A 25,931-nucleotide genomic window follows, 5' to 3' on the forward strand; every position below is an offset into this window, starting at 1 on the left:
CCAGCTCATGTGAATCTCCTAACAAATCCATGTCTTCTGAGGACTCCTCTAAGTCAGCTTGGCCTGCACCGGAACCCTGTCAGCAAATCCTCAGGGTGTCAGGCCAGCAGTTTCCAGGCACAGGAGGGACCCCTCACTACTGTCACTTCAACACCACAGGCTCAGGCTCTAACCCCAAGGCCACCCCATCAGGCGAGGTAGGGGCAGAGTGGGATCTTAGGAGCCCCAGTTTCCTACCTACTCCCCCAGTTTGGCCTCAGTCATCTGCTTCCCTCCCCGATTGCTCTCCTCCTCATGAGCCTGCACACAGCACTTTTCACCTCTGCATTCCTGAAGGAGTAAATGACCGGGTTTAGAAGGGGCGTGAGCACCGTGTAAAACACGGCCACAATCTTGTCCGCAGGGAGGGTGACGCAGGGCCGCATGTAGACAAAGGAGCAGGGTATAAAAAAGAGGGCCACCACCGCCAGGTGAGAGGCGCAGGTGGAGAGGGCCTTGCGCCGCCCTTCGGCGGTGCGGCTGCTCAGCGAGCGCAGGATAACGGCGTAGGAGGCCAGCAGCACCGCGAAGCTCAGCACCGAGATGGAGCCGCCGTTGAGGATGATGAGCAGGCTGATGAGGACCGTGTCCGAGCAAGCCAGCTTCAGCACCGGGTGGACATCGCAGAAATAGTGGTCAATGACGTTGGGGCCGCAGAAGGGCAGCTGGAAAATGAGGAAGGTTTGCCCGAGAGAATGCAGCAAGCCCCCACCCCACGCCGCCGCCACCAGGAGGCCACAGGCTCGCGGGTGCATGATGGCCCTGTAGTGCAAGGGCTTGCAGATGGCCACGTAGCGGTCGTAGGCCATCACCGTCAGAAGAAAGATCTCAGTGCCGCCGAAGAAATGGAGGAAAAAGATCTGCGTGATGCAGCCCTTGAGGGAAATGACTTTCCTCCTGGTCAAGGTGTCAAAGATGAGCTTGGGAGCTGTGACAGAACAGTAGCAGATCTCCACCAAGGACAAATAGCTGAGGAAGAAATACATGGGCGAGGTGAGCCCTTTGCTGGCCACGATGGTCACCACGATGAGGCCATTGCCCAGCACGATGGCCGTGTACATGAGAAGGAACAAGGCAGAAATGACCTTCTGCACGTTCTGGTTCTGAGAAAATCCCAGGAAAAGGATTTCAGTCACGTTGCTTGTATCTGCCATGTTTTAAAGCGTAGGAGCTGACCGCCTGGAATCAGCAAAACTGTCCTCAGGCATTAGAAACATCCTTATCGGACCTGGACATCTGTGTCTTTCTGCTCCCTTTTGAGTTCCCTTTCTGCCCTGAGTTTCCCAGAGCATGGACTCCAGAAGACCAAATGGATAAAACAGCAATAATCTGCAGTTTGACACTATTCTCAGAATCCGATTTGACTTCGTTGTGAAGCTACACTGAAGTGTTTCCTCTGATCCAAGCACAGGCTTTAGCTGATTTCATCCTCAAACAAAAATCAGAGGACATTTTATAGATAAAGAAACAGAATCAGAGAGGTGCAGTCACTTGCCCAAGGTCACGTAGATCATATTCAAACTAAGATCCATATTCTTCAAAATGTAGATGCTTGCACTAGGTCTCCTGCTATGAAGAATGACTCATAGGGCTGGGGATGTGGCTTAGAGGTAGAGCCCTTGCCTAGCAGTATGAGGCACTCAGCACTGCATAAAAATAAATAAATAAAGGTATAAAAATATTTTTTAAAAGAATGACTTATACTAGCAGTTTCAGATCAGTCTTATCTTATTCCAGAACATGGTACCAATATTTTACCACAAGTGATAGAATTTCTCAGCAGCAATTACTCTCCAGCCTGTGAAACCAAAAAGGCTCCAGAGCTCATAAATGTTCAAACTAAATTATAAACTCTAAGTATAATTGATTATGAATTTATTCTGCCTTATGACCCTGTTCAGACCCCATGTGAGCACTAAGGTGCTCTTGCTGCAGGAGGCAGGTCTGACAACCCCCATTGCTGGTGCAAACTGATAGTGTCCCAGGATTCTGATTCGGGCATCTTACCAGCCCTTAGAACAGTTGACTGTGCTAAAACATGGGACTGAACATGCTAAGTGACTTTATGAGTTCCTTTATGCAACGTATCCAGAGTAATCAAGTGCATGGAGACAGAAAGTAGAGCAATGGAACCTTGCTTTCCAGGAGCTGGGGAGGGCAGAATGGGGAGTTGATGTCGAACATTTAACTTTCACTTTGGGGCAGCTCGGGGCTTGTGGATGGATGGTGGCATGTGTATGAAATTTTATATGTATAATACTATATATACATACAATATATAATACTATATATACATACAATATATAATACTATATATACATACAATATATAATACTATATATATATATATATATATATATATATATATGCAGTGCAAACAATATTATGTATACAATACTGTATGGTTTAAATTTCTTTTTGTTTTGTTTTGTTTCAGTGCTAGTAATGAAACTCAGGGCCTCAAGCACACTAGGTAAGACTCTACCACTGAGCTACACACCCGGCCCATGAATGTACTTTAATAACAATGAACTTTACACTTATAAATGGTTAAATGGTCAATTTTGTTATTTGTATTTGTCCACAACTTAAGTACTTAATTAATTAACAATTGAAACACCTTTGACATGTTACCACCTCACATCCTTCCCCCTCTCTATACCCACCTCCAAGGAGAGTAGCTGATGCTTGGAGACTTTGTCATATCCCCATACTTTTGGTTTCTTTCTTATGCCTGTTAGGGAGTCCAGCTAGTCTCCTAGGTTGCAGAATAATTGGGATTGAGAAATTCTGGGATTCAATGTACAAAATTCATTTCACACCATGTTATAAGGCAAGACTGATATGATGCTCTTTTTACATAACTACTTTAAGATACTCTGCAGAACTTACGAAAGGTGGCAGAAGCATTTACATTTTTTAAATACAGACCTTGATTCAAAAGAGCTATCTGACCTTGAACAAGTAATCAAACCTACTCAGCCTCCATTTCCTAATCTGTAAAAAGGGATAGTATGGTCCTCTCATTATTGTCCCCTTTCCCTATACCCCACTGCCATGCTCCTCTATGCACCCAGCTGAAGTGCTGGTGTTTCACACACAAGATGTTTATGCAGAAAGGCAGGAACCTTACATGAGAAGAACAGGTTTCATTCTCATGGGAAAAATGATTCTGAGTGAATATTTTCTGTGAACTTTAGCTTCAAAACAAATCATCTCTGTTTCTATAATTGCCTCTGATCTGGGGTAGCAATGAGACTTGTCCTCTGAGAGACTGTGAAAGAATCTCTTTAGTCTTCAGATTTTAAAAAATTTATTGTTTGTTTTTATTCAAGACTGTTAAAGGCTAACAGAGCAAGATTTATGTACAAGGTAATTATCAAATTGTCTTAAAAAGTTAAAAATTAAATGGATTTGGAATGGAAGGAAACTAACAAATGCTGATTCTGTAGATAGAAATTTAGAACAGTTGAGAGATTGTTTCATAAAGGGATCATCAGACCAGTCATGATTTTTTGCCTGTGGAGTCTAAAATAACTTTTAATTCTGACTTTTTAATTGATAGACCAAAACAAGAAATTCAGGGGAAAAAACAATGTGATTTTATGAGACAGCAAATTAATTCATAAGATTTCCATGTTTTTCCAAGGATGGCATTTAAGAAAACTTAAAATAGGGATGAACATAGAAGCTTAAGATCTGCTGACCTCATTAAACAACTTCCATGGAAATTTTCCAAAACTTTCAAATGAATCTAGTCCCTACCTTGTGGTTTCCCATTTGACTTTTCCTATCATAGGTACGGTGTACTATGAGGTTCTGAAAGATAAAACCGTCCCACTGGCTTTTTACAGCATTCCCTTTCCCCTGCTTTTTCTCTAGATATCATGTCATAGAGAAACAGAGGGCCCTCTCTTTTCCAGTTTCATCTACTGAGAAAACATAGACCATTAATTTTGGAAAGAAGCTCATGGACTCCTAAATTACAGAAGAGGAATCTGGGGCCTGAAATTCAGCAGCTGATTGGTAGAGACCTGGGAAGAAAATCAGTTTTCATTGCTCCTGTTCAACACTTGTTTCATTTCCCGTCTCATTTATTGACTCCTCTTCCTGGTGCTCATGCAAAACTGTGCCCAGAAGGGAGGGATGCCATGACGAGACAAGAGAACCACATATATAAAAAGGTAAAGCCAGGAGGAAGCATAAGATGATGATGATGATGATGCTGATAATAATAATAATAATAATAGTAACAAAATAACAATGCAGTCCAGCTTCCATTGCTCACTTGCCCCAGGTATAATTTCTATCCAGGCAACCTGTGCAGAGCTTAGAAATGCTGAAGAAGAGAGCATGTTTCTGGAGTCAACCAAACTGGGATGCCAAGGAAAAAACATCTTTGCAAGATTTTCCTTCAGAACTAGGGTGCTTACCTCTAGCACCTTGTCACCAAGTGTTAACTATTGTCTATATGTTTTACATGTATCAGTCAGGTCTCTCCAGTGAAAATGTAAGCTCTTGAAGGCTGTTGAAGTATCTCTTATATTCTTCAAAGCACTCGGCACAGATCTGGGAACACAGAGTAGATGTTAATGCATGTTTTATTGTGATGTCTCATTGTTCCATCTGCTACTCCAGCTATTTCAAAGCCAAAATGACTCTGAGGGTGTCCTATAAACAGTACAGACATGAAAGTTCACAGAGGAAGGGTATGTAGTCTCAAAAATAAGATATTTTTTTAAAAAATAATTCTCAGCATGTTCCAGGAGGATTGGTGAAATAATCTTACCTCGAATATGGTTTGTTACCTTGATTCTTAATCTGATTTTCCAGATCTTTTGTAGTCAGAAAATTGATTCACTTGCACCAACTCACCCTAAGAAAACAGGATTTTATTTAACTTATAATGTCCAAAGAAAAAGTTATCAAAGAAATAGAGTATGCTAGTGTTTACTGGTCTAAAATTTGGAAATCTTGGTTCAAGATTGTTCCTCAGCAAATTTTGGGCTTCTGCAAGGGCTAATCTCCATTCAGGCTCAACTAGAGCTAATACTTTTATTTCTCCCAAAGAAGGTGATGTAAGGATGTCTTAGGCAGGTCCCTTGAGTTTCTGAAAAGAATATTCCTGAAAATTTTGTTATTCAGATTTTGACTTAGAAAACTAGCTTTGCAAATTATTCTGTGCTGACCATGTTACCAGTAGCTGTGAGGAGAAGGACTGTAAAATCCATTCTAAGCCAAGGTAACTTTCTTGTCCTGACATTTAATCAGACGGGTTTCAACAATATGATACCAAAGTTCTGCCCATCAGAGGACAGTAAGTCTAAGAAAGTCTGCCCATGAAGGGAAGTATGTGAAGCAAGATTAACACCAACAGAAAGTGCCAATGTGCATAAAATACCTCACCTGAGGGTCTGCTCATCCTTGAAGAGGCCCAAGGATGGACTCAGAATCTGCTTCATCCATAAAAGGCACTGATAAGTGCTGACCTCCCCCATCCCCCACCTCCATGTGCCAACTCCAGCACTTAATGACTTTTTCACTAGGAGAATTATAAGGAAACAGGGTCAGTCTACCCTAAAACCCCCATGAAGAAGAGCTGGAAATGTTTGTTGGGCTAAGAAGCCTAAAACATTTAAGGTGTATGGAAAGGAACGCTGAGATCAGAGAATTGAATTCCCTGAAGTTTTCTAGCATCCTCCATCTGGGGAGTTTCTGGGAAAAGCAAAAATTTCCCAGTTGCTTCATTCAGAGGTAAAGGAACCTGTCTCTCTAATTAACCCAATTATAAAGATGAGACTTCTGCTTGCTCTCATGATTGGCCCCCTCCTGTTCTCAAGTAACTGGCAGAGGAGAATCCAACATCAAATCACCCACAGGTCCCTACCATAGACATCCTCAAGGGGCTCTTGGTCTTCTGCCCTTACACCTTATTGGACAGTAATGTCAGTGATTTCCGGTAAGACTGTAACCAAGTGGATCAGGACCACTTTCCACAGTTTCTTTGGACAGTCTGAAAAAAAGAATTCCAGACAAGCAATGACCTTCTAGTCTAAAAGGAACACTGACATATATGTTGGTAGCTGGATAAACCAGCTGTCATCTAATTCCTACTCTAAGGGTCTTCCAATTGGTCACTGTAAAATTATAAGCATTTTGCCACAGATTCTCAGCTCATGGTTTTCTTGTGCAGGGGCTTCAAGAAGTCTAGAGTCTAGAAGTCTAGAAGGCTAGAACTCCTAGCCATCATTTCCCAAGCAAAGAAAGATTATTACATCTTTTGACTATTCTAATCTGCTCTGCATAGCTATGCTGCTTCTCCAAAGTTGTATATCTTTGGTGAAATGAAGAAGGAAATATAGATGTACAGAAATATGAAGTATAGACATGGCATTTTGCTCCTATTCATACCCTACCAGAAACACTATGGAACTCAAATTCTGTCTTTAAAGCCCCGTCTGCACTATTCAATGAAATCTATTAAATCCTTCTGTACATCACCTTCACAAGCCCCTAATTTATTAGTTTCAAAATAAATAGCATTGTCTTCTGTCACAGTCACATCCTTTCCCAACTTCTCAGTAACACACCTCTGAAAGAGAAGAAAAAAAGTTGCAAAACTCACACCAATGAAAACAAATGAGAAGAATTTTTTTAAGACTGGCTAAATGGGATGAAGAATCAGAACAGATGGTCCATGCAGGCATTTCTACCAGCTTAAAGGAAAAGAGGAAAAGAGCTGTTTCATTTCACCTCTCGTCTCACCACACACACATTACACACACACACACACACACACATACACACACACAGTGGAATACTTAATAGAGACCAATTACTCTGCTAAACATGTTGCATGAAATTTTATGTACTCATCAAAGGAATCCATGAAATGATTACTAGTGCTGCCCTATTATGTAGATGAAGAAACTGAAGTATAAATTTATAATAAACTATTGAAGGTCACATACAGCAAGTGACAAAGATATAATTTAGAAGTCAGGAGTCTGATTCCAGAGCCTATGTTCTAAACCACAAATGACAGCTGACCAGTCCTTACTGATTTTTAAATAGACAGTGATTTTGCATACAGGATAGAATAAGTTTAAATTTTTCTTCTTTTGCATTCTCCTTTTTCTTCTTTTACTGATGGATGTACAGTTTTCTCAACAGCATTTATTATTCTTTTCCATTCTTTACTCTTAGCACCTGGTTAAAGTAAGTTCACCAAATATGCACAGATTTGTTTGTGGGACCTCAATTCTGTTCCATAAGTCTAATGTTGGTCTTTATTCCAATACCATGTTTTGGTTACTACAGCTTTGTGATTTTGAATTGAGAAAAAGTGAAACATCCAGCTTTGAAATATACACATGAATTCAGTTTCATTTCTGGAAATGTATCTCACAGATTAGCTGCAAGTGTTTAAATCAAGTTTATTTGCTTATAAGACTATTTGAAAATAATCCAAATATCTATTAGTAGACAACGTCTTAGGTAAATAATGATACACCCACTCAAAGAGTATCAGGAAATTATAAGAAAGAAATGGGGAAGTTTTTCTTGTGTTAAAATACAAAAATCTCCAATATGAACAAAACAATAAAGCAAATTTCACATCCATTCATAGTGTGTTATTATAAAAGGTGAAGATAAATGAGAAACTACATATTACATGTGCATTTTCTCTTAAAAAAAACTCTGAAAAAATATAGGAAACTGAGTAAAGAAAGGTAGGAAAAGGGAAGGAAGAATGGGGGAATGAAAGAAAGCAACTTTTTTCTTGTGTACCTTTTCATTTTGTTTATTTTTAAACCTTCTGAGTATGTTACTTTTCCACTAGTGAAATTAAAACTTTTAAGTAATTTTAAATAAAAATATGAACTTAACTGATGGCATAAGAATATAAATGCAAAAATAATGGAATAAATCAATACAAAAAAACTAATCGATTTTATTTCATAAAAATGTAAAGTTTAGAAACACTGAAAACTTGATAAGATTCAAAACCAATCAATCAAACATGAGAATATCCATCTTCACAAAAGTATCAAGGAAATGCAAATCACACAACAATAAGATTTCTCTCTAGTTTGCAAAACATTTTAATCTTTTACTGTTAAATGATTTGCCTTACCAAAAAAGAAAACTAGGGAAAAAACTGTTTTCCCTTAATCTAAATTTCCCAAATATTACTTTTTTTCCAGATTTGCATTATCACTCATTCTTTAAAATTAAAAGATATACAAAGAGATGAATAGAATTTCGCTCATAAAGTGGAGAAAAGAAGTAGGTCAGAGAATACAAAATTTTAGTTCTATAAGATAAATCAGTGTATTAATCGAAAGTACAGCATGGGAACTATATCTAACAATGTTATGTATATATTAAAATTTTGCTTAAAGAGTAGATTTTAGATACACTTACCACAAGAAAAAGCTAACTTTGTAAGGTGATGGATATGTTAATAGAGTTCACTATACATGATATATTTCACTATATATGTCCAAACAGCATGTATTCATCTTAAATATATGCAATAAAAATAACAAATAAAAAATATATTTTTCTAAAATTTTTGAAAGTTGCCAACATAATGCCCTTTTATTTCTAGATAAGGGATGAACAATTCCAAAAGCCAAGGACATTCTCTAATATAATCAAGAAATTATTTTCAAAATCAGCAAACTAATGTGTGTCCAATTATTTTATCTCATCTATAGTTTTTCCCACTAATGCCCTTCATTTCCCACTAACGCATTCAATTGGCATCAGTGTTAATCTGCAACAATTCTTTTATCTTTCTTTGTCTCCACACATTTGAAGAGTGAAAGGCAGTAATTTTTTCAGAATATTTTTTAATTCAGGTTTCCTTAATGATTTTTTCATGACTGAACTCAGGTTATGTGTTTTGGTAGGAATACCATAGTAATGATGCTGTGTGCCTCACGAGTACATTTTATCAGGAGGCACATGGCATCAATTTGGTTATTCCTGCTAACATTAACTCTGGGAAATGATGAGAAGGGACTATGACATTATATCTTTCCATTTTTAATTAATTACTATGTTGTTCAGAGATACTTTGAGCTTAATTAACCATGATTTCTTAATAAGCAAATAATTAATGGCAGAGTTGCCTTCTGTTAAAACTTTCATAAGATACGTGACTCAATTGAAGACTGTACGCCAAAAGTCTTTAGGATCTATAATACAGTAAATTTACCATAGGAAGCAAGTCTACAAGAAAGTCAGAAGTATAGGCAAATATCTCTATTCAAGAATATTTACCACAGTGCCATGAAAAATAGTTTAAAAAAATAGAAAAATTCTAAAATGGCTGGTTATATTTTTGGTACATCCATAAGGAAATATTTTATACACAATTAATATGAAAGTTTTAAAGATGAGCAAAAGATAATATACCACTAACACATCCAGATAACTTTCCCTGTACCTATTAAACCCCATCAGTTTGGACTCAGCATCATTCCAAACCCAAGGACCAGTACCAAGGCTCAGCCTCTATTTATCATCTATTTTCATTGTCCTGGTCCACAGCCTCTTCATGGCTTTCTTCACCTCAGCATTTCTCAGGGAGTAGATGACAGGGTTAAGGAGTGGGGTTATCACAGTGTAGAACACGGCTACCATCTTGTCTACAGGCAGAGTGGTAGATGGTCTCAGATAGATGAAGACACAAGGTGCAAAAAATAAGACAACCACAGTGATGTGGGACCCACAGGTGGAGAGGGCTTTGCGCCGCCCCTCAGAGCTCCGAGTTCTCAGATGAAGCAAGATAACCACATAGGACACCAAGAGGACCACAAAGCTGATCACAGACAGGGTTCCCCCATTAGCAACAATCAGAAGACCAATGAAGAAGGTGTCTGAGCAGGCCAGTTGGATCACGGGAAGCACATCACAGAAATAATGGTCAATCACGTTGGGACCACAGAAAGGCAGTTGGAAGATGAGAAGGATCTGGGAAAAAGAATGCACAAAGCCTCCCACCCAGGCCATAACCACCAGGACCATACACACCTGCTGGTTCATGATGGTGGTGTAGTTGAGGGGTTTGCAGATGGCCACATAGCGGTCATAGGCCATCACTGTGAGCACGAACATTTCGATGCCACCAAAGAAGTGCATGAAAAAGAGCTGTGTCATGCAGCCCCACCAAGATATGATTTTCCTTTCAGCCAGCAGATCTGAGATGAGTTTGGGGGCTATAGTGGAGGAGTAGCAGATCTCCACGAAGGATAGGTAGCTGAGGAAGAAGTACATGGGGGATCCCAGACTTCTGCTGGTCAGGACAGTGAGCACAATGAGGGAATTCCCCAGGATAATCGCCACATACAAGAGCAGAAAAATCACAAAGCAAACTCTCTGCACCTCCTGATTTGGAGACAGTCCCAGGAAAATGAATTCAGTCACGTTGTATGTATTAGCCATGAGATCACCACCAACAGGCAGCCATTTGGGTCTTGTGACCTAAAATTTATCCTGCAAAAAAAAAAAAAAAGGATGTAGAGTAATTGAGGGGTTTACAGATGGCCATGCCACCAAAAATGTTTATCAACTGGAAAGTAAAATCATTTTGTATACAGAGATTGGAGTGGTGGAAACAGAGCAGAGGAGGGGTGACCTTTTAAGAAGTCAGTAAATAACTTCATTAGACAATTTGGTGCAGAGGACAATGTGACTGTCCATGTAACATAACTTTCTATTGTCTTCAAATGTTTTAAATCATTGGGCACCTGTAACTTTACCAAATTGCTCTTCTCTGCTTGTTTCCCAAAATTGGTTTCCAAAACATTAACCTGTCCACATGCCCTTCAGAGGCTTCAGAAGAGATGTCCTTTGGGACTCAGCACCCGCAAAAGGACCACAAAACTTTGCCTGGGTTCTTATTTTGTCCTCCCCTCCTATTTCTTATCATCCATACTTGGTCACTGTGTCCGGTTTGCTTTCTAAGGACCCATTTAATCCATGAGCAATTCTCCTCTTTGAATACATTTTCATTTCTGCCAATCATATGGGTCCCGTGTCAACAAGTTTGCCACAGCCCTCCACCAATGCCCACTCATTCTGTGACTCATCCTTCTCTACATCATAGTCTTTCCACACCTTGTCATCCCCAAGATTACCCACTGATTGGCTTGAAGACTGTCCTGGTCCATATTGGACTTTGGCTGAGCCAGCTGTGGTCATCATGGTCTCATACATTAACAATCCAGAGTCCCTGAGCCTGGGAGCCAGACAACTTGCACTCATGCCACAGAAGGAGATTAAGGTGGTTAAAGACCACCAGGAGGCAGAGAGACTCACTGAAAGAACTTACAGAAACAAAAGGCAAGGTCCATACCTGAAGTCTTAGATCACTGGGCAAATCCAGGAAGACATTCATGGAAGAAAGCAATGCTGACAGTCTGGACTACTGGGTTCACATTCCAAGTTGTGCAGATAGTAACTATGTGATATACAGAAAGTTCTCTTATTTTTGTTGTTGTTTGTTTGTTTCTTTATGGTACATGCTAAGGAAGCACTATACCACTGATCTATATCCTCAGTCTTTTTATTTTTTTATTTTGAGACAGGGTCTCCCTAAGTTGCTCAGGTTAACCTCAAACTTGTGATACTTCTGACACAATACTCCTGAATAACAGATTACAGGCTTGAGCCACTAAGCCCAGCTATAGCTGTTTAAGTTCTCTGACACAGGAAGTTCAAAAGAGCATGCAGTTCATACCTACCCCACACATAGAAGTCCTGGATTCCACCCCAGCAGCATATTAAGTTGTCATCCTCTGTACTGCCTAGATCTGTCTAATACACAAGAAATCCATGTCCAAAGACTTCAGGCCCTCAGAACCATGTCCCTTTTCTAAGGATATTTCAGAATCACAGGACTTCACAATAGCTTATATTGTTTCACGTGGCCAACTGCCCCACTGTTGTCTAAGCCTCCTGAGGAGAGATTGTATCTTCTCACCACTGCATCTCCAATGCTTACTCCAGTGACGTCCATCTAATAGCACTCAGTGTCAGTGGGGTGACAGTGGGTATGTATCTTCCCTGGCCTTCTTAGCACAGTTTTTGTTATATTATAGGTTTTCAACCAGAATTGTAAGAACAAAGGTCCCCAAGGATCAAGACTATACCTTCTCTATTTCTGAATCCCAGAGCACTAACACCAGACCCACAAAAAAGAACTTTGCAAAACATTATGAGCCTCAGAGCCCCATTTCCTTTGCCTTAAAAGTGAAATCAATCATCACATACCTAAGAAGTTCATGTTCACAAAACAAAACTGACACCAGTGTTTCTGTTCTGAAGCCAGAGATTCAATTCCCTCCCTGAGAACAGCCTTGGGCTCATGCAAGTTGCCAGTTAGCCAAGGGAGAAGTATTAGGCCAATCGAGGACCAGGACTCCTGCTTGCCAGTGTCCCAAGAGAGGGGATCTACTACCCTTGCAGCCTTAGACTTTGGAATGTGGGAAACTGAGGCCCCAGAGTCTCAGATCCACCTGACTTAAAAACAAGAGCAAAAGATTTGCCCCTCAGGTGCTCCACAGAGAACTAAGAACCCTGGCAGCTCAGCCTTAAGTCCATGCTGCTTAAGGGACACCTAGGGGGAAGGCAGGATCAGGTGAGAGGAGGTCTCCAGGGATCTGTACCCTTCCCCCTTCCTAATCAGGCAGAAGGTCTCAGGGGAAGCAGGACCTACACAAGCTTAGTAGGAAAAAAAAAATAATTGGGAAATGTGAAAAAATTAAATTGTCCCAGAATTCACAGAGCACTCCCCTGCATGGAGTTGTTCACAAGGCAATGATCCCTCTCCTGCTCATCAGGAACTTGATCCTGGGGCTTGACATAAAATGAACAGTACTTAAGAGGGCGGATCCAAGGCTTAGGGAAACTGAAATAGCACATCTCAAAGCCTGTGGTGTAGAAGAGGAATAGATGGGTGGTTCCCAGCCAGGGGTGATTTACCCCAGAGGACACTGGGTAATGTGTGGAGCCATTGGCTGAGGTCCAAGCTGGCTGATGAGGGAGGGGCTGCTAACAGGAAGCAGGGAGAGCCCAGGGAGGCTGTGACATCCTACAAAGCACAGAACTATCCACATAACAGAGTATTACCCAGCCCAGTGTCCATAGGACTGCCCTGGAGATGCCCTACTTTAGCTGAAGCAGATTTACTCTGAATTCATAAGCATCGAAATGAGGTGTGGAGAACATGGGAATTCCTTACAGTGCTTTGACCACAACTGTGTGTGTTTTAAATTTAGTGTGATGGAATGTTTTAGAGATGCTATAAAATAACTTTATAAAATGAATGTTCTCCATGCAAGCTCTACTCACAAATGTCAACTCAGCCTTGACTAAAATGAAAGTTGAACAAAGTGCCCTATGTGTCAACTAATGATTAAGGAGAAATCCATGATGAGACATTTTAAGGTTTATGGAGATGTTTGACACGATTGTCCCTTACAAAGAAAAAAAAACACACACCGGGGAAAAATTTAGCAAGCTATTACATAAAAGCCTTACATGTTTATGCAAAACTTCTATGTATTCTGCAATAAGTCTCATGAAGTTGGGCTTTGATGAATTCTGTCAAAGTATTGTCTATATGCACAGTTTTGGCTTAATAAATCTTAATAAGATTGATTTTTAGTATGTAATTATGAGTGGTGTTTTTTTTTAAGGAAACTACTGTTTTAAAAATACTTGTGGTATAAAGCTGTGCTTGTTTACCTAAAACTGTAAATTGAGTTTGGAGGTTGATTTTATTTCCTATTCTGGTAAAGATTAACCCATTGACTACAAACTTTGCTATGATTTGATAGGTGATGTCCCCAAAAAAGCTTATGTCTGAGACTATGCAAGAATTGTTTAGAGGTGGAACAGTAGATTGCAAGAGTTGTAACCTAATCAATGGAATAATCCACTCACATGGATTAACTGGGCAATAACTGTAATCAGGTAGAGTGTGGCTGGAGAAGATTAGGTCATAGGGAACATCCCTTTGGGGTATGTATTTTGTCCATGATGAGAAGAACTCTCTCTGCTTCCTGGTGCCATGTCCTAAGCTTCTTTTCCTCCACTACATCTTTGGGCCAAGGCACTTGAGTCTGCCATCTGTGCACAGAGACCTCTCAAAGTGTGAGCACTAAACTTTATATCCACTAATAGTTGTTGTCAGGTCTTTTGGTCAAAGTGACAAAAACGCTGACTGAAACAACCTTGTTTTTCCAGTTCCAATTAGAGCCCACCAACCCTTTGTGCTTTAGAACTAAGAATATATTCATATACATCCTACCTGGGAAAAGTTATTTTGCATGAATAATAAATGAATGTCTATCAATTTATGCTTTTCTTTAAACAAAGTTGAATATAAGAAATGGTTGTAGCACCTTTATTTACCACACACAAATAATGAAATAAATATCTACCAACAAGAGAATTTTTTGGTGAGGAGGTGTGCTCATTCAGTGATTTATTATTTACTAAATCAAAAGAACTGGCTATTGGAACACACAACAGAGATGACTCTCAAAAACATTACACTGAGTGAATAAAGCCATAGAACAGGTAGTGAGCTGATTTGACTGAAGCCACTGTTTATCCAGTTGAATCACATTACAACCAAATGGACTCCAAGCTATATCACTGCCTGCATATCACCATATCACTGGCCATACCTCAGTGGCAGATAACCACTGTCTAGAAAAAGGCTTTTAAAATTATTTGGATGCAGATAGCAATGGTTAATAATGGTTGTCTTGCATTTTTGCTCCCCAGAGATATTTGCTCTAATAATACCTCCCTTGCTCATGAAATAAAGCTCCTACCATGGGCTTTCAGACATAAGAACCAGGCCAATGGGAGAAATCCATTCAATGAAGTAGAAAAGCTGCCCTGAAATTGCCCCAAGATCACACTGGTGAGGAGAATCAGCCAAAACATGGATTTTTGTTTCCAAGTGCCACAGTTCTTCCCCTACCACTACATGCTAACCCCAGAGGTGAAGTACATAAAGCCAAGATCACACTACTGATAGGTGACCAAGTGGAATTCCATTCCAGGTGATCGATCCCTAAATTCTAAACACTTTGTACTGCTGACTACTGGAGAAGGGTTGGAAAGAATACCAATCTAAACATACTATACTATACTGACCACCATGATAGGGCTTGTAATGATAGCATGGAGATAAAGTGAATCATTTAACATACAGGAAAAATACAAACAGGTGAACTTTTGCTCTGCTACATCACAGTTGACTAAAGTCAGATGGTGGTGGTGGTGGTGGTGGTGGTGTTTTGAAAAACACTAAACAGGAAAATGAAAACACAAAACAGGAAATACCGTGAACAGGGTGTTTTTAAAGTTATTTATATATTATACATATTAATCTTCTATCAGAAAAGTAGCTAGCAAAGATTTTCTCCCATTCTGTAAGTTCTTTCTTCTCATTCTTGTTTCCTTTGCTGTGCAGAAGATTCTTAATTTGATTTCATCCCATTTATTAACTCTTGGCATTATTTCCTGAACTTTAGGAGTCCTGTTGAGAAAGTCTTTGCCTGTGCCTATATGCTAGAGTTTTTACCCTACTCTTTCTTCTAGGAGTTACATATTTGTGGTCTAATTCCTACATCTTTAATCTATGTTAGTTCAGGGTGAGAAATAAGGGCTCAGTGCCATTCTTCTACATATATATAACCAGTTTTCCCAGCACCATTTGTTAAAAAGGCTGCCTTTCTCCAATACATGTTGTTGACACCTTTGTTAAGGATCAGATGACTGTAACTAACTCATCTGTGTATTTTCTATTCTGTACCATTAGTCTACGTATCTTTTTTATGCCATTACATACAATTGTTATAACAATAAGCCGTGTAGTATAATTTGAACTCTGACTGAGATGTCTTCAAACTTGCTATGGGGACTCAAAACTGCTTTGACTATTCTGTGTTTTTAATTCTTCCAAGTGAATCTTGAAGTTGTTTTTTCTAGTTCTGTGAAGAATATCATTGGAGTTTTCTTTCTTTTTTTATTTGTTGTTTTAGATACACGACATTAGAGTGTACATTGTCATATTGTACATACATGTAGCACAACCTGTTCCAGTTAGGATCTCATTCTTGTGGTTGTACATAATGTGTAATCATTGTTTCTAATGGGTATTGCATCAAAACTGCATGCCGGAGATACGGCTGCAGCAGAATAATCGGGGGGTGACAAATAACTTGTGTACGTTGATACAGCAGGAGTGGAAGCCTTTTATTGCAGGACAGGAGCAGTATTTATACATTCCACACAGCTTATCTAATTAGCATAAACTAGATACAGCAGTCAACCAATAAGGAATCTCCACACTTAATGGCTTACTTTTGTTACTTCTCAAACCACTCCCTCTGGCATTTTGCCAGGCACCATCCAGACTTGTTTACAAACTCTAACATTCCCCTGGCAAAATGCCAGGTGTTATTTTGACTTGTTTACAGACTCTAACAATTCCCCCTTTTGTTTAATTTAAATAACGACCACAGTGTTTTTTACATAAACACCACAAATAATCTGCTACGAGCAGAAGGGGAGTATACAAAATGTCACAATACCAAGCTAATTGATGGCTCCATGCAAGAAGCCCTTGGAAAAATTATACCAGCAATGACACCATTTGCAAAGATACCGAGTTACAATTTGTTGTAGATTACAGTTTGTTGTCTCAGTCCAGGTAAAGCAGTGTCTCAATAGATTAACTCACAGTCTAGGTAAATCACAGTCCAGGTAAGTTCTGCAGGCAGCTAGCTTAAATCACAGTCCAGGTAAGTTCTTCAGGCAGCTAGCCTAAGCTGTAGCAGCAGAAACAGCAACAGCTCCGAAGTCTTGTCCGTTTTTCAGCCGAAGTTTCATCCGGTTTTCAGCAACACTGGAAATTTTTCCATCCTCGTCCTCACCGGCACTGGGACGAAGGCAGGAACTCTTGCAAAGATGCTAAAGAAAATCCTGTAGCATTCCACTAAGAAAACAACCTTCTGAACAATTTAGTACATTATCTCAAGGATTTTACATTTGAAATAAGCCTTAAAGGTGCTCATTACTCATTAGCTTCCAGGTGTGGGAGAACCATTGTAGCTTAGTTATTGGCATTGAAAATGACCAAACATCAGGGACACCAGTAGCATCTTTTGCTGGCTGTAGCGTCCTGGGCAGCCCCAGATGGCCCTGGGGAGTGTCCCGGACTCAAACTGCTACTGGGCACAGGGAGCAAGAGCCTGTGAGACTGTGCCTCCAGGTCAGGTCTAGATTTGGGCTCGCGGCAGTGGAAGAGCCAGCTCCCCGGCCAGGAGGCGGGGAAGGGCCAGTTGTTGCCGCCTCTTGGAAAATCCTTGCTGCGCTGTGACCGGCTTGCACACTCGGCAGCCGCCTCTCCGCTTCACGCACCCTCCAGTAACGAAAAGTATTTAGTAATAGCCTTTTGCTGCAACTTTTTTCCTGATAATCCTTCTTCTTATGAACTTTCTTTTTCTTTCTGACTAGAGTTCCTGGGCTTCCATCAACACATGCCCTAACTATTCTTGGTTCCACTGGTGTGCCTTCTTCCCTTAGTAATTTACTTAACATCCCTTCCATATTTTCATCACAAAGACAATACAACATTTTAAGACAAAACAAGACACAAACATACTGTATCAATCTTCTCCATTTTCTCGAAATGGCCATTTTTCCTCTCACCCTATCTGCCTAGGGACGAGCAGATTTGCTCCCGTTCCTATCTATGGACGGGCAGCTTTTTTTTTTCGTTACTTACCCCCGAGTGTCCCGGGGCTCCCCGTACGGGCCACCATCTGCCGGAGATACGGCTGCAGCAGAATAATCGGGGGATGACAAATAACTTGTGTACGTTGATACAGCAGGAGTGGAAGCCGTTTATTGCAGGACAGGAGCAGTATTTATACATTCCACACAGCTTATCTAATTAGCATAAACTAGATACAGCAGTCAACCAATAAGGAATCTCCACACTTAATGGCTTGCTTTTGTTACTTCTCAAACCACTCCCTCTGGCATTTTGCCAGGCACCATCCAGACTTGTTTACGAACTCTAACATTCCCCTGGCAAAATGCCAGGTGTTATTTTGACTTGTTTACAGACTCTAACAACTGAATATTGTTTTTGGTAGTATGGCCATCTTAATAATATTAATTCTGCCTATCCATGAGCACAGGAGGTTTTTCCAATTCAATGGGAGGTTTTTTCATCTTCAGTGTTCTTCATTGTTCTATAGTTTTCTTTGTAGAGGTCATTCATCTCCTTGATAGATTTATTCGTGTGTGTGTGTGTGTGTGTGTGTGGAGAGAGAGAGAGAGAGAGAGAGAGAGAGAGAGAGAGAGAGAGAGAAGCTATTGTTAATAGTATTGTTTTCCTGATAATTTTCTGAGCAGATTCAATATTCATATATTGAAAAGCTACTGATTTTTGTTTCTTGATTTTGTTAGAAGGTTGTATATCATAGCCAAATTGGTTTTATCACATGAATGCAAGGATAGTTTAACATACACAAAACAATAAGCAATGCATCACATAAGTAGAATTAAAGACAAAATCACTTAGTCATCACAATAGATACAGAGAAAGCCTTTGACCAAATTCAGAACCCATTCGTGATAAAATATACTGAAGAAACCAGGGGTAGAAGGAACCTACCTACACATCATAAAAACTATATATAAAAGTCTCAAAGCCAACATCATAATAAATGGGGAAAAACTGAAAGCACTTTCTTTAAAATCTGGAAAAAGACAAGAATGTCCACTCTCACCACTCCTATTCAATATAGTACTAGAAATTCTGGTTGGAATAATTAAGCAGGAAAAAGAAATAAAAAGAATAAAAATAGGAAAGATAAAAGTCAAATTGTATTTCATTGCAGATGATATAACCCAATATAAAAAGATCCAAAAAGCTCTACCAAAAGACTGAACTAATAAACAAAATTTCCTTCATATTTCTAAGTGTATACATGACAAGATTCAGCTCAAGAGTGATGATTTAAAATACAGTTAGGTATTTGTCCTAAGCAAATGTACAGGAGGTCTGTAATCAGAGGAATACGCCAGGTTCCAAAATCTGCTGGGCATGTAGCTCAGAGGTAGAGTGTTGTCAAGCATGAGTGAGGTCCCAGTCGCAGAGTGGGTTCCATTGAGTGGCCTTAACTGACTGAATCACAAACAAAACAAAACAAGAGGACTGTATTAGTTACCTTTCCTTTGCTGTGACAAAATACCTAACATGAACAGGTTCTAGGGAGCTTATTTTGGTTCATGGTTTCATAGGTTTCGATTCATGGTCACTTAGTCACGTTGCTTTGGACCTGAGGCAGGAGTGCATGATTGAGGAAGCCTGTTCACCTCATGGCAACTGATAAATGTGAAAATTGCCATTAGGAAGTTTCAGGGAAAAAAGGAGAACTGTGGGATAGGAATATGATATATTTCTGACTGTTGTCTTTCTTAGAGCGGATTTTAATTAGTGTATGGTTTTCAAGAATGATAGTAACAAATATAAGAACTTAATGTTAGTGCTGAGTTAATTCTTCTTAGTAACCAAGACTCCCTGGTATCTTGGTGTAATGGTCCAAGAATAGAGGTCCGATAGTCTTGCTGAACCTTATGGAACTTGGTGGATCCTTGATATGCCGTAATAAATGGGTTTGGGTAACTGGAAACCAAAACCAAATGTAAATAAAAAGGAGATATTGTGACAATTTTTTTTGTAAGCTAAAATCATATTCTTGCTTTCTTCCTTTCATTCCTCCCTCCATTCATAGTTATTTTATACATTTATGGGGTACAGTGTGGTTGGTATTTGAATTCCTGTATACAATGTGTGATTTTGGGTAGTATGGCCATTTAATAATATTAATTCTGCCTATCCATGTGCCTATCCATTTAGCCTATCTACTGTGCCATAGAACAGAGTTATTTATTCTATCCACCTGCACTCCTAAACAGAGACAATTGCAACAAATGTTCTGTAGGTTCAAATCACCTTTTCTTCCCTCCTTTCCTCCTTCCTTCTCCCCTTCTTTCTTTCCTTCTACCTGTGCTCAACATCCCTTATGATAACAGCTTGTATTTCATATAAAAGTAAACCATACATAGGAATTATTAGGGCATATTGGGGCATAAGATTACAAATCTGATTATCTCTTACAATGTAGACAAGAGTATCATTATATTTTTCAATTTTTATGACTCTTGGCGCCTAGTACCATCGCCATGTGATTATGGTCACCAGAAAAGTTCCTGGAGCCTTTTTAGTTATTTTGACATGTTGGCACACAAGGTAGAATCGGGACCTCTCACAATGTCCAACATTGATAAACAAAAACAATATAAAAATGGCATAGATTGTATCTATCAATCAGGAAAGATGAAGTCAAATTTATTCATAAAAAGGAATTTTTTTAGCTTTTTTCAGAAGTAAAAATTACAAAACGTTAGACAATAATTACTGCCTTAATTAGTGCATGAAAGGGAGGGCTATGCTGTCCATGTGTTTGCATTCCAGAACCATGTCCCTTATTTTAACTGGCCATGGCACATTTATTTCTTTTAATGCTTCTTAATATTTCTTGTTGAAGGGATATGAGACTCTGGGTCTATGCTGTTGTTTCACCTATTGGGATCTCCAGGTCACCCTCTCACATCATTGTGAACAATTTAGAAAGTATCACAGAATTGGCCAATTTTGGAATTCCACAGAGTTGCACTGAGTTTGCATTGCATCCACCAACCTTTTCTGAGGATTGGGTGAAATGCATGCATCTTCCTTGGAAGAGTGATGCAGCATCCTGGGTGTGCTCGAGGCCTTGAAGATCTTTCCCTTTCTCCTGTAGACACTAGTTCTTGTAGGTGAGTAGTGGTTGTAAGGCCCCATGAAATCTTCATTTTCCTTGGAGTCTCTGCTAATCATACCCATGGATGGCCATTATTAATCCCTGAAAAAAATGCTGCTTGTTCTACCTAAAATGACTTCACCTTCCTTTTCCATATGCAAAATTCTATACATTTTTCAGTCTGTATTAGTCAACTTTCCACTGCTATGATCAAAGTGCCTGATAATGACTTAGAGGAGGAAATTTTATTTTGAGCTCATGGTTTCAGGGGTCTCAGTCTATGGTGAACTAACTCATTCCATTGTCCTGGGCCCAAGATGAGGCAGATCATCACGGCAGAAGGGCCTGGCAGAGAAAAATTGTTCCCCACATGGCAAACAGGAAGAGGAGAGAGAGACACATAGAAAAGAAGGAATCAGGGGCAAATATTATTCAGCCCACAGTGACTTATTTCTTCCAGCTACAACATATGTGCTTACAGTTGCCACCCATTAGTCCATTGAAATTATTAATCCATAAAATGTATTAATCCACTAATGAGGTTACCTCTTTCATAATCTAGTCATTTCACCTCTGAACATTGCTATATCATCTGTTACATCAATAGATTACTTAAGTAAATGAGAACATTTTCCTAGTGTCAATATAGAAAAAATCTCCAATATACACTGTTATGTCTATAAAGCAAATTTCATATCTCTTTATATAGCATGTTATTATTCATTCACATAAAAGGTAGAGATATAGAAACCACCTATTATACATGCATTTGCTCAAAGAAACTGTGAAAAAATATAGGAAACTAAGAAAAGTAGGACAAGGAAAGGAGGAATGGGAAAAAGAATGAAAAGAAACTTTTCACTTGTGTACCTGTTCATTTTGTTTATTCTTCAAACCTTATGAGTATATTACCTGGGCACTAATTAAATTAAAGAATTAAGTAATTTTAAGGTAAAATATGAATTTAATTAGTGGCATAGGATATTGTAAATGCAAAACTAATGGAATAAATAAATAAAATATAGAATTATACCTTATAAAACTGTAAGCTTATAAACATTGAAAATAAGACTCAAAACCAAAGATGAGAACACTTATCCCCACCAAAAAAAATCAAAGAATGCAAATTATACAATAATTTTTCCCCTAATTTGCAAAACATTTTACACTGTATCGTAAAATAATTTGACTTACAGAAATGTTGAAAGGTAGAAAGAATTCCTACTTCCCTTATTCCAAATTCCCCAAATATTAGTATTTTTCCATATTTTCATTATCCTTCATTCTCAACAAATAAAAATATACAGACAAAGGCATAGATAGAATATTTCTCATACAATAGAAATAGGGAGAAGTAGGTTAGAGAATACAAATTTGTAGCTCTAAAAGATAGGTCTCCAAAGCTAATGTAGAGCCTGGGAACTATATCCAACAATGTTATATTTTCTAATGAGAAATTGCTTAGAGTGAAAATTTTAGGTAAACTTATCACCAAAAAATGCTAACTATGGAAAGTGATGGATATGTTAATTCACTTCACAGTATACAAATCATTTCATTATGTATCTATATCAAACAGCATGTAGAAATCCTTAAATATATGCAATAAAAATAACAATATTTTTCTAAACTTTCTGAAAGCTACCAACAACATGCCCATTTATCTCTAGTTAATAAATGAATCATCCAACAGTCAAGGACATTTTCTGACATAGCAAAACATAAGTTTCAAAATCAGCAAATTAATATTTCTACAATTATAATGGCTCATTTACAGAGTTTTGCCCCAATATCATCCTTTAATACAGAATTCCACATTGCATTCAGTTGTCATCAGTGTTTAAACTGCAATAATTAAGCCTTTTCCTTCACATGTTAGAAGAGTGAAGAGCAGTAATGTTACAGAATTTTCCTTAATTCAGGTTTCCCTTATTCTCTTTTTTCTTGATTATACTCAGTTTTGTGGTCTTGGTAGAAATACTACAGTCATGATGCTTGTCTCACCAGTGAATCACATCAGGAGACATATGGCACTGACTTACGCCACTCCTAGTGATGTTAACCTTGGGAAATGGTGAAAAGGGGGCAGCGAAGTTTTATTTTTATCCACTTGAAATTAATAACTGTCTTGGTGGGAGATTCTTTTTTATTAATTAAAATGTTATTTCTGGATGAACAAATATTTAATGACAGAGTTGAATGTTGTAAAAAGCACTTTCAAAAGATAGCTGATTCAATTTAATGCTGTGCATCAAGTGTCTTTACGATCAATTACACAGTAAATTCACTACAATAAATGAGTCTAAAATAAAAGCAGCAATAGAAGTACGTATTCCTACTCAAGAATATTTACCACAATATCATGGAAGTAGTAAAAAAAATGAAAGACAATTTAAAATGGCTAGGTAGGTTATGGAATGTCCATAAGGAATTACAAACAATTAAAATGAAATTTTTGAAGATGGAGAAAAGATAGAATACCACTAATATATCCTGTGACCTTTCCTCCTACATAGTATGCCCATGCAGTTTGGATCCTAGTATCATTATAAACCCAAGGACCAGTACCAAGGCTCAGCCTCTATGTCCGACCTAGTTTCATTGTCCTGGTCCACAGCCTCTTCATGGCCTTCTTCACCTCAGCATTTCTCAGGGAGTAGATAACAGGGTTGAGGAGTGGGGTCACCACTGTGTAGAACACGGCTACCATCTTGTCTGCAGGCAGAGTGGTAGAAGGCCTCAGATAGATGAAGACACCGGGTACAAAGAACAACATGAGCATGGTGATGTGGGACCCACAGGTAGAGAGGGCTTTGCGCCGCCCCTCAGAGCTCCGAGTCCTCAGATGAAGCAATATGACCATATAGGATGTCAAAAGGACTGAAAGACTGATTACATTCAAGGTTCCCCCATTAGCAACAATCATCAAACCAATGAGGAAAGTGTCTGAGCAGGAAAGTTCAAGTAGGGGAAGAACATCACAGAAATAGTGGTCAATCACATTGGGACCACAGAAGGGCAGTTGGAAGATGAGAAGGACCTGGGCAAAGGAATGCACAAAGCCCCCCACCCATGCCATTCCCACCAGGACCATGCACACCTGCTGGTTCATGATGGTGGTGTAGTTGAGGGGCTTGCAGATGGCCACATAGCGGTCATAGGCCATCACTGTGAGCAGGAAAATCTCAGCGCCCCCAAAGAAGTGCAGGAAGAAAAGCTGTGTCATGCAGCCCCACCAAGGTATGGTTTTCCTCTCAGCCAGCAGATCTGAGATGAGTTTGGGGGCTATAGTGGAGGAGTAGCAGATCTCCACCAAGGACAGGTAGCTGAGGAAGAAGTACATGGGGGATCCCAGGCTTCTGCTGGTCAGGACAGTGAGCACAATGAGGGAATTCCCCAGGACAGTCGCCACATACAAGAGCAGAAAAATCACAAAGCAAACTCTCTGCATCTCCTGATTGGGAGACAGTCCTAAGAAAATAAACTCAGTCACATTGTATGTATTAGCCATGAGGTCACCATTAAGAGGAAGAAATTTGTGTGGTGTTACCTGAAATGATACAAAACAACAGACTTCTTCATGAAGTGGGTGAGTTACACAGAGACACTTGCCTGTGTCAGAGGCTTATGACCATGGTATTAAAAAGTGTGGAGGAGTTAGTAAAGTGTAGAAGGGAAGAGCATCCCAGGAATGGAGACAGCAACTGTAAATGCATCATACGTGGCTGGAATAAAGGAAAGAATAGCAACAAATAAAAGTGTAGAGAGAGACTATTACAGGTTAATAAAGAACTATTAAGATCATCATCATCATCACATCATGATCACCAAGGCTATCCTGCTCCATGCTGACTTTGTCCAAGCTATAGCTGAGGTCAACATGGTCTCATTCAGGAAGACCCCAGAGCTCCTGAGCCTGGGAGCCTGAGGACTTGCACTCACACCACAAAGATTCCTTTCTTTCTGGCTGGGGTTGTGGATCAGTGGTAGAGCGCTTATCTAGCATGCAAGAGGCAATGGGTTCAATCCCCAGCACCACCTAAAAATAAATAAATAAATAAATAAACAAAAACTAAAGGTATTGTGTCCATCTACAACTAAAAAAATATTTTAAAATAACATTATGGGGTTTATTCTACAAAATATAGGGATTCATCAAGTATATTTGTCACTTGGAAAGTAAAATCATTTTGTATTCAGAAGTTGAACTAGTGGAAACAGCAAAGGAGTGGTTAACCTATTAAAAGTCAGTAAGTCCCCTCATTGGACAATGTGGGGCAGACAGGGTGTTCCTGTGTCTATGTAATAGAGCTTTGCATATTTTTAATTATCCTTTAACTGGAACTTTCTTACATCATTCTTCTTTTTCTTGTTTCCTAAAATTGGTTTCCAAAACAGTGTTCTCAACCTGTCCACATGCCCTTCAGAGGCTTCAGAAGAGATGTCCTTTGGTGCACCTCCCTGGAATCAGTACCCCCAAGACAACCACAAGGCTTTCTCTGAATCCTTATTTCTGTCTCACCGCCTATTTCTTATCCTCTAAACTTGGTCTCTGTGTGACCTTATTGCTTTCTTAGGATCCATTCAGTACATACCCAATTTTCCTCTTTACCAGCATTTTCCATTTCTTCTAATCATTATGCATCCAGTGCCAACAAAGCTCCCCCATCTCCCAATTGTCCTGCTCCATGCTGGACTTTGTCCAAGCTAGCTGAAGTCAATGTGGTCTCATTCAGGGATACCCCAGATCTCCTGAGCCTGGGACTTGTACTCACGCCACAAGGCTACCTTTCTTTCTGCAGTGATTGAAGACAAACTAAGGTTGTTAAAGACCACCAGGAGGCAGAGGGGACTTACAGAGAGGACTTACAACTACAGAAACAAAGAGAAGGCAAGTTCCATCCCCAAGTTCATAGATCACTGGGGAATTCTGCCAAGTCATTCATGAAAAAAAACACTGCTAACATTCTGGACTCC

General features: G+C 39.3%; 3 protein-coding genes across 3 annotated transcripts; all 3 read right to left on the minus strand.

Annotated features, from left to right (window-relative positions):
• Window positions 1-260: 260 nt before the first annotated feature.
• LOC114093537 (olfactory receptor 4X1) lies at window positions 261-1,193 on the minus strand. The gene has a single exon (XM_027936330.2). It carries the CDS (start codon window positions 1,191-1,193, stop codon window positions 261-263), a length of 933 nt encoding a protein of 310 aa, XP_027792131.1.
• An 8,371-nt stretch (window positions 1,194-9,564) lies between these two features.
• LOC114093707 (olfactory receptor 4X2-like) lies at window positions 9,565-10,494 on the minus strand. Its single transcript, XM_027936589.1, has one exon. It carries the CDS (start codon window positions 10,492-10,494, stop codon window positions 9,565-9,567), a length of 930 nt encoding a protein of 309 aa, XP_027792390.1.
• A 13,041-nt stretch (window positions 10,495-23,535) lies between these two features.
• LOC114093751 (olfactory receptor 4X2-like) lies at window positions 23,536-24,465 on the minus strand. Its single transcript, XM_027936647.2, has one exon. The coding sequence runs from the start codon at window positions 24,463-24,465 to the stop codon at window positions 23,536-23,538; it is 930 nt and encodes a 309-aa protein (XP_027792448.2).
• Between the last annotated feature and the right edge of the window lie 1,466 nt (window positions 24,466-25,931).

The sequence above is a fragment of the Marmota flaviventris genome, chromosome 9, assembly GCF_047511675.1.
Source record: "Marmota flaviventris isolate mMarFla1 chromosome 9, mMarFla1.hap1, whole genome shotgun sequence".
NCBI lineage: Eukaryota > Metazoa > Chordata > Mammalia > Rodentia > Sciuridae > Marmota > Marmota flaviventris.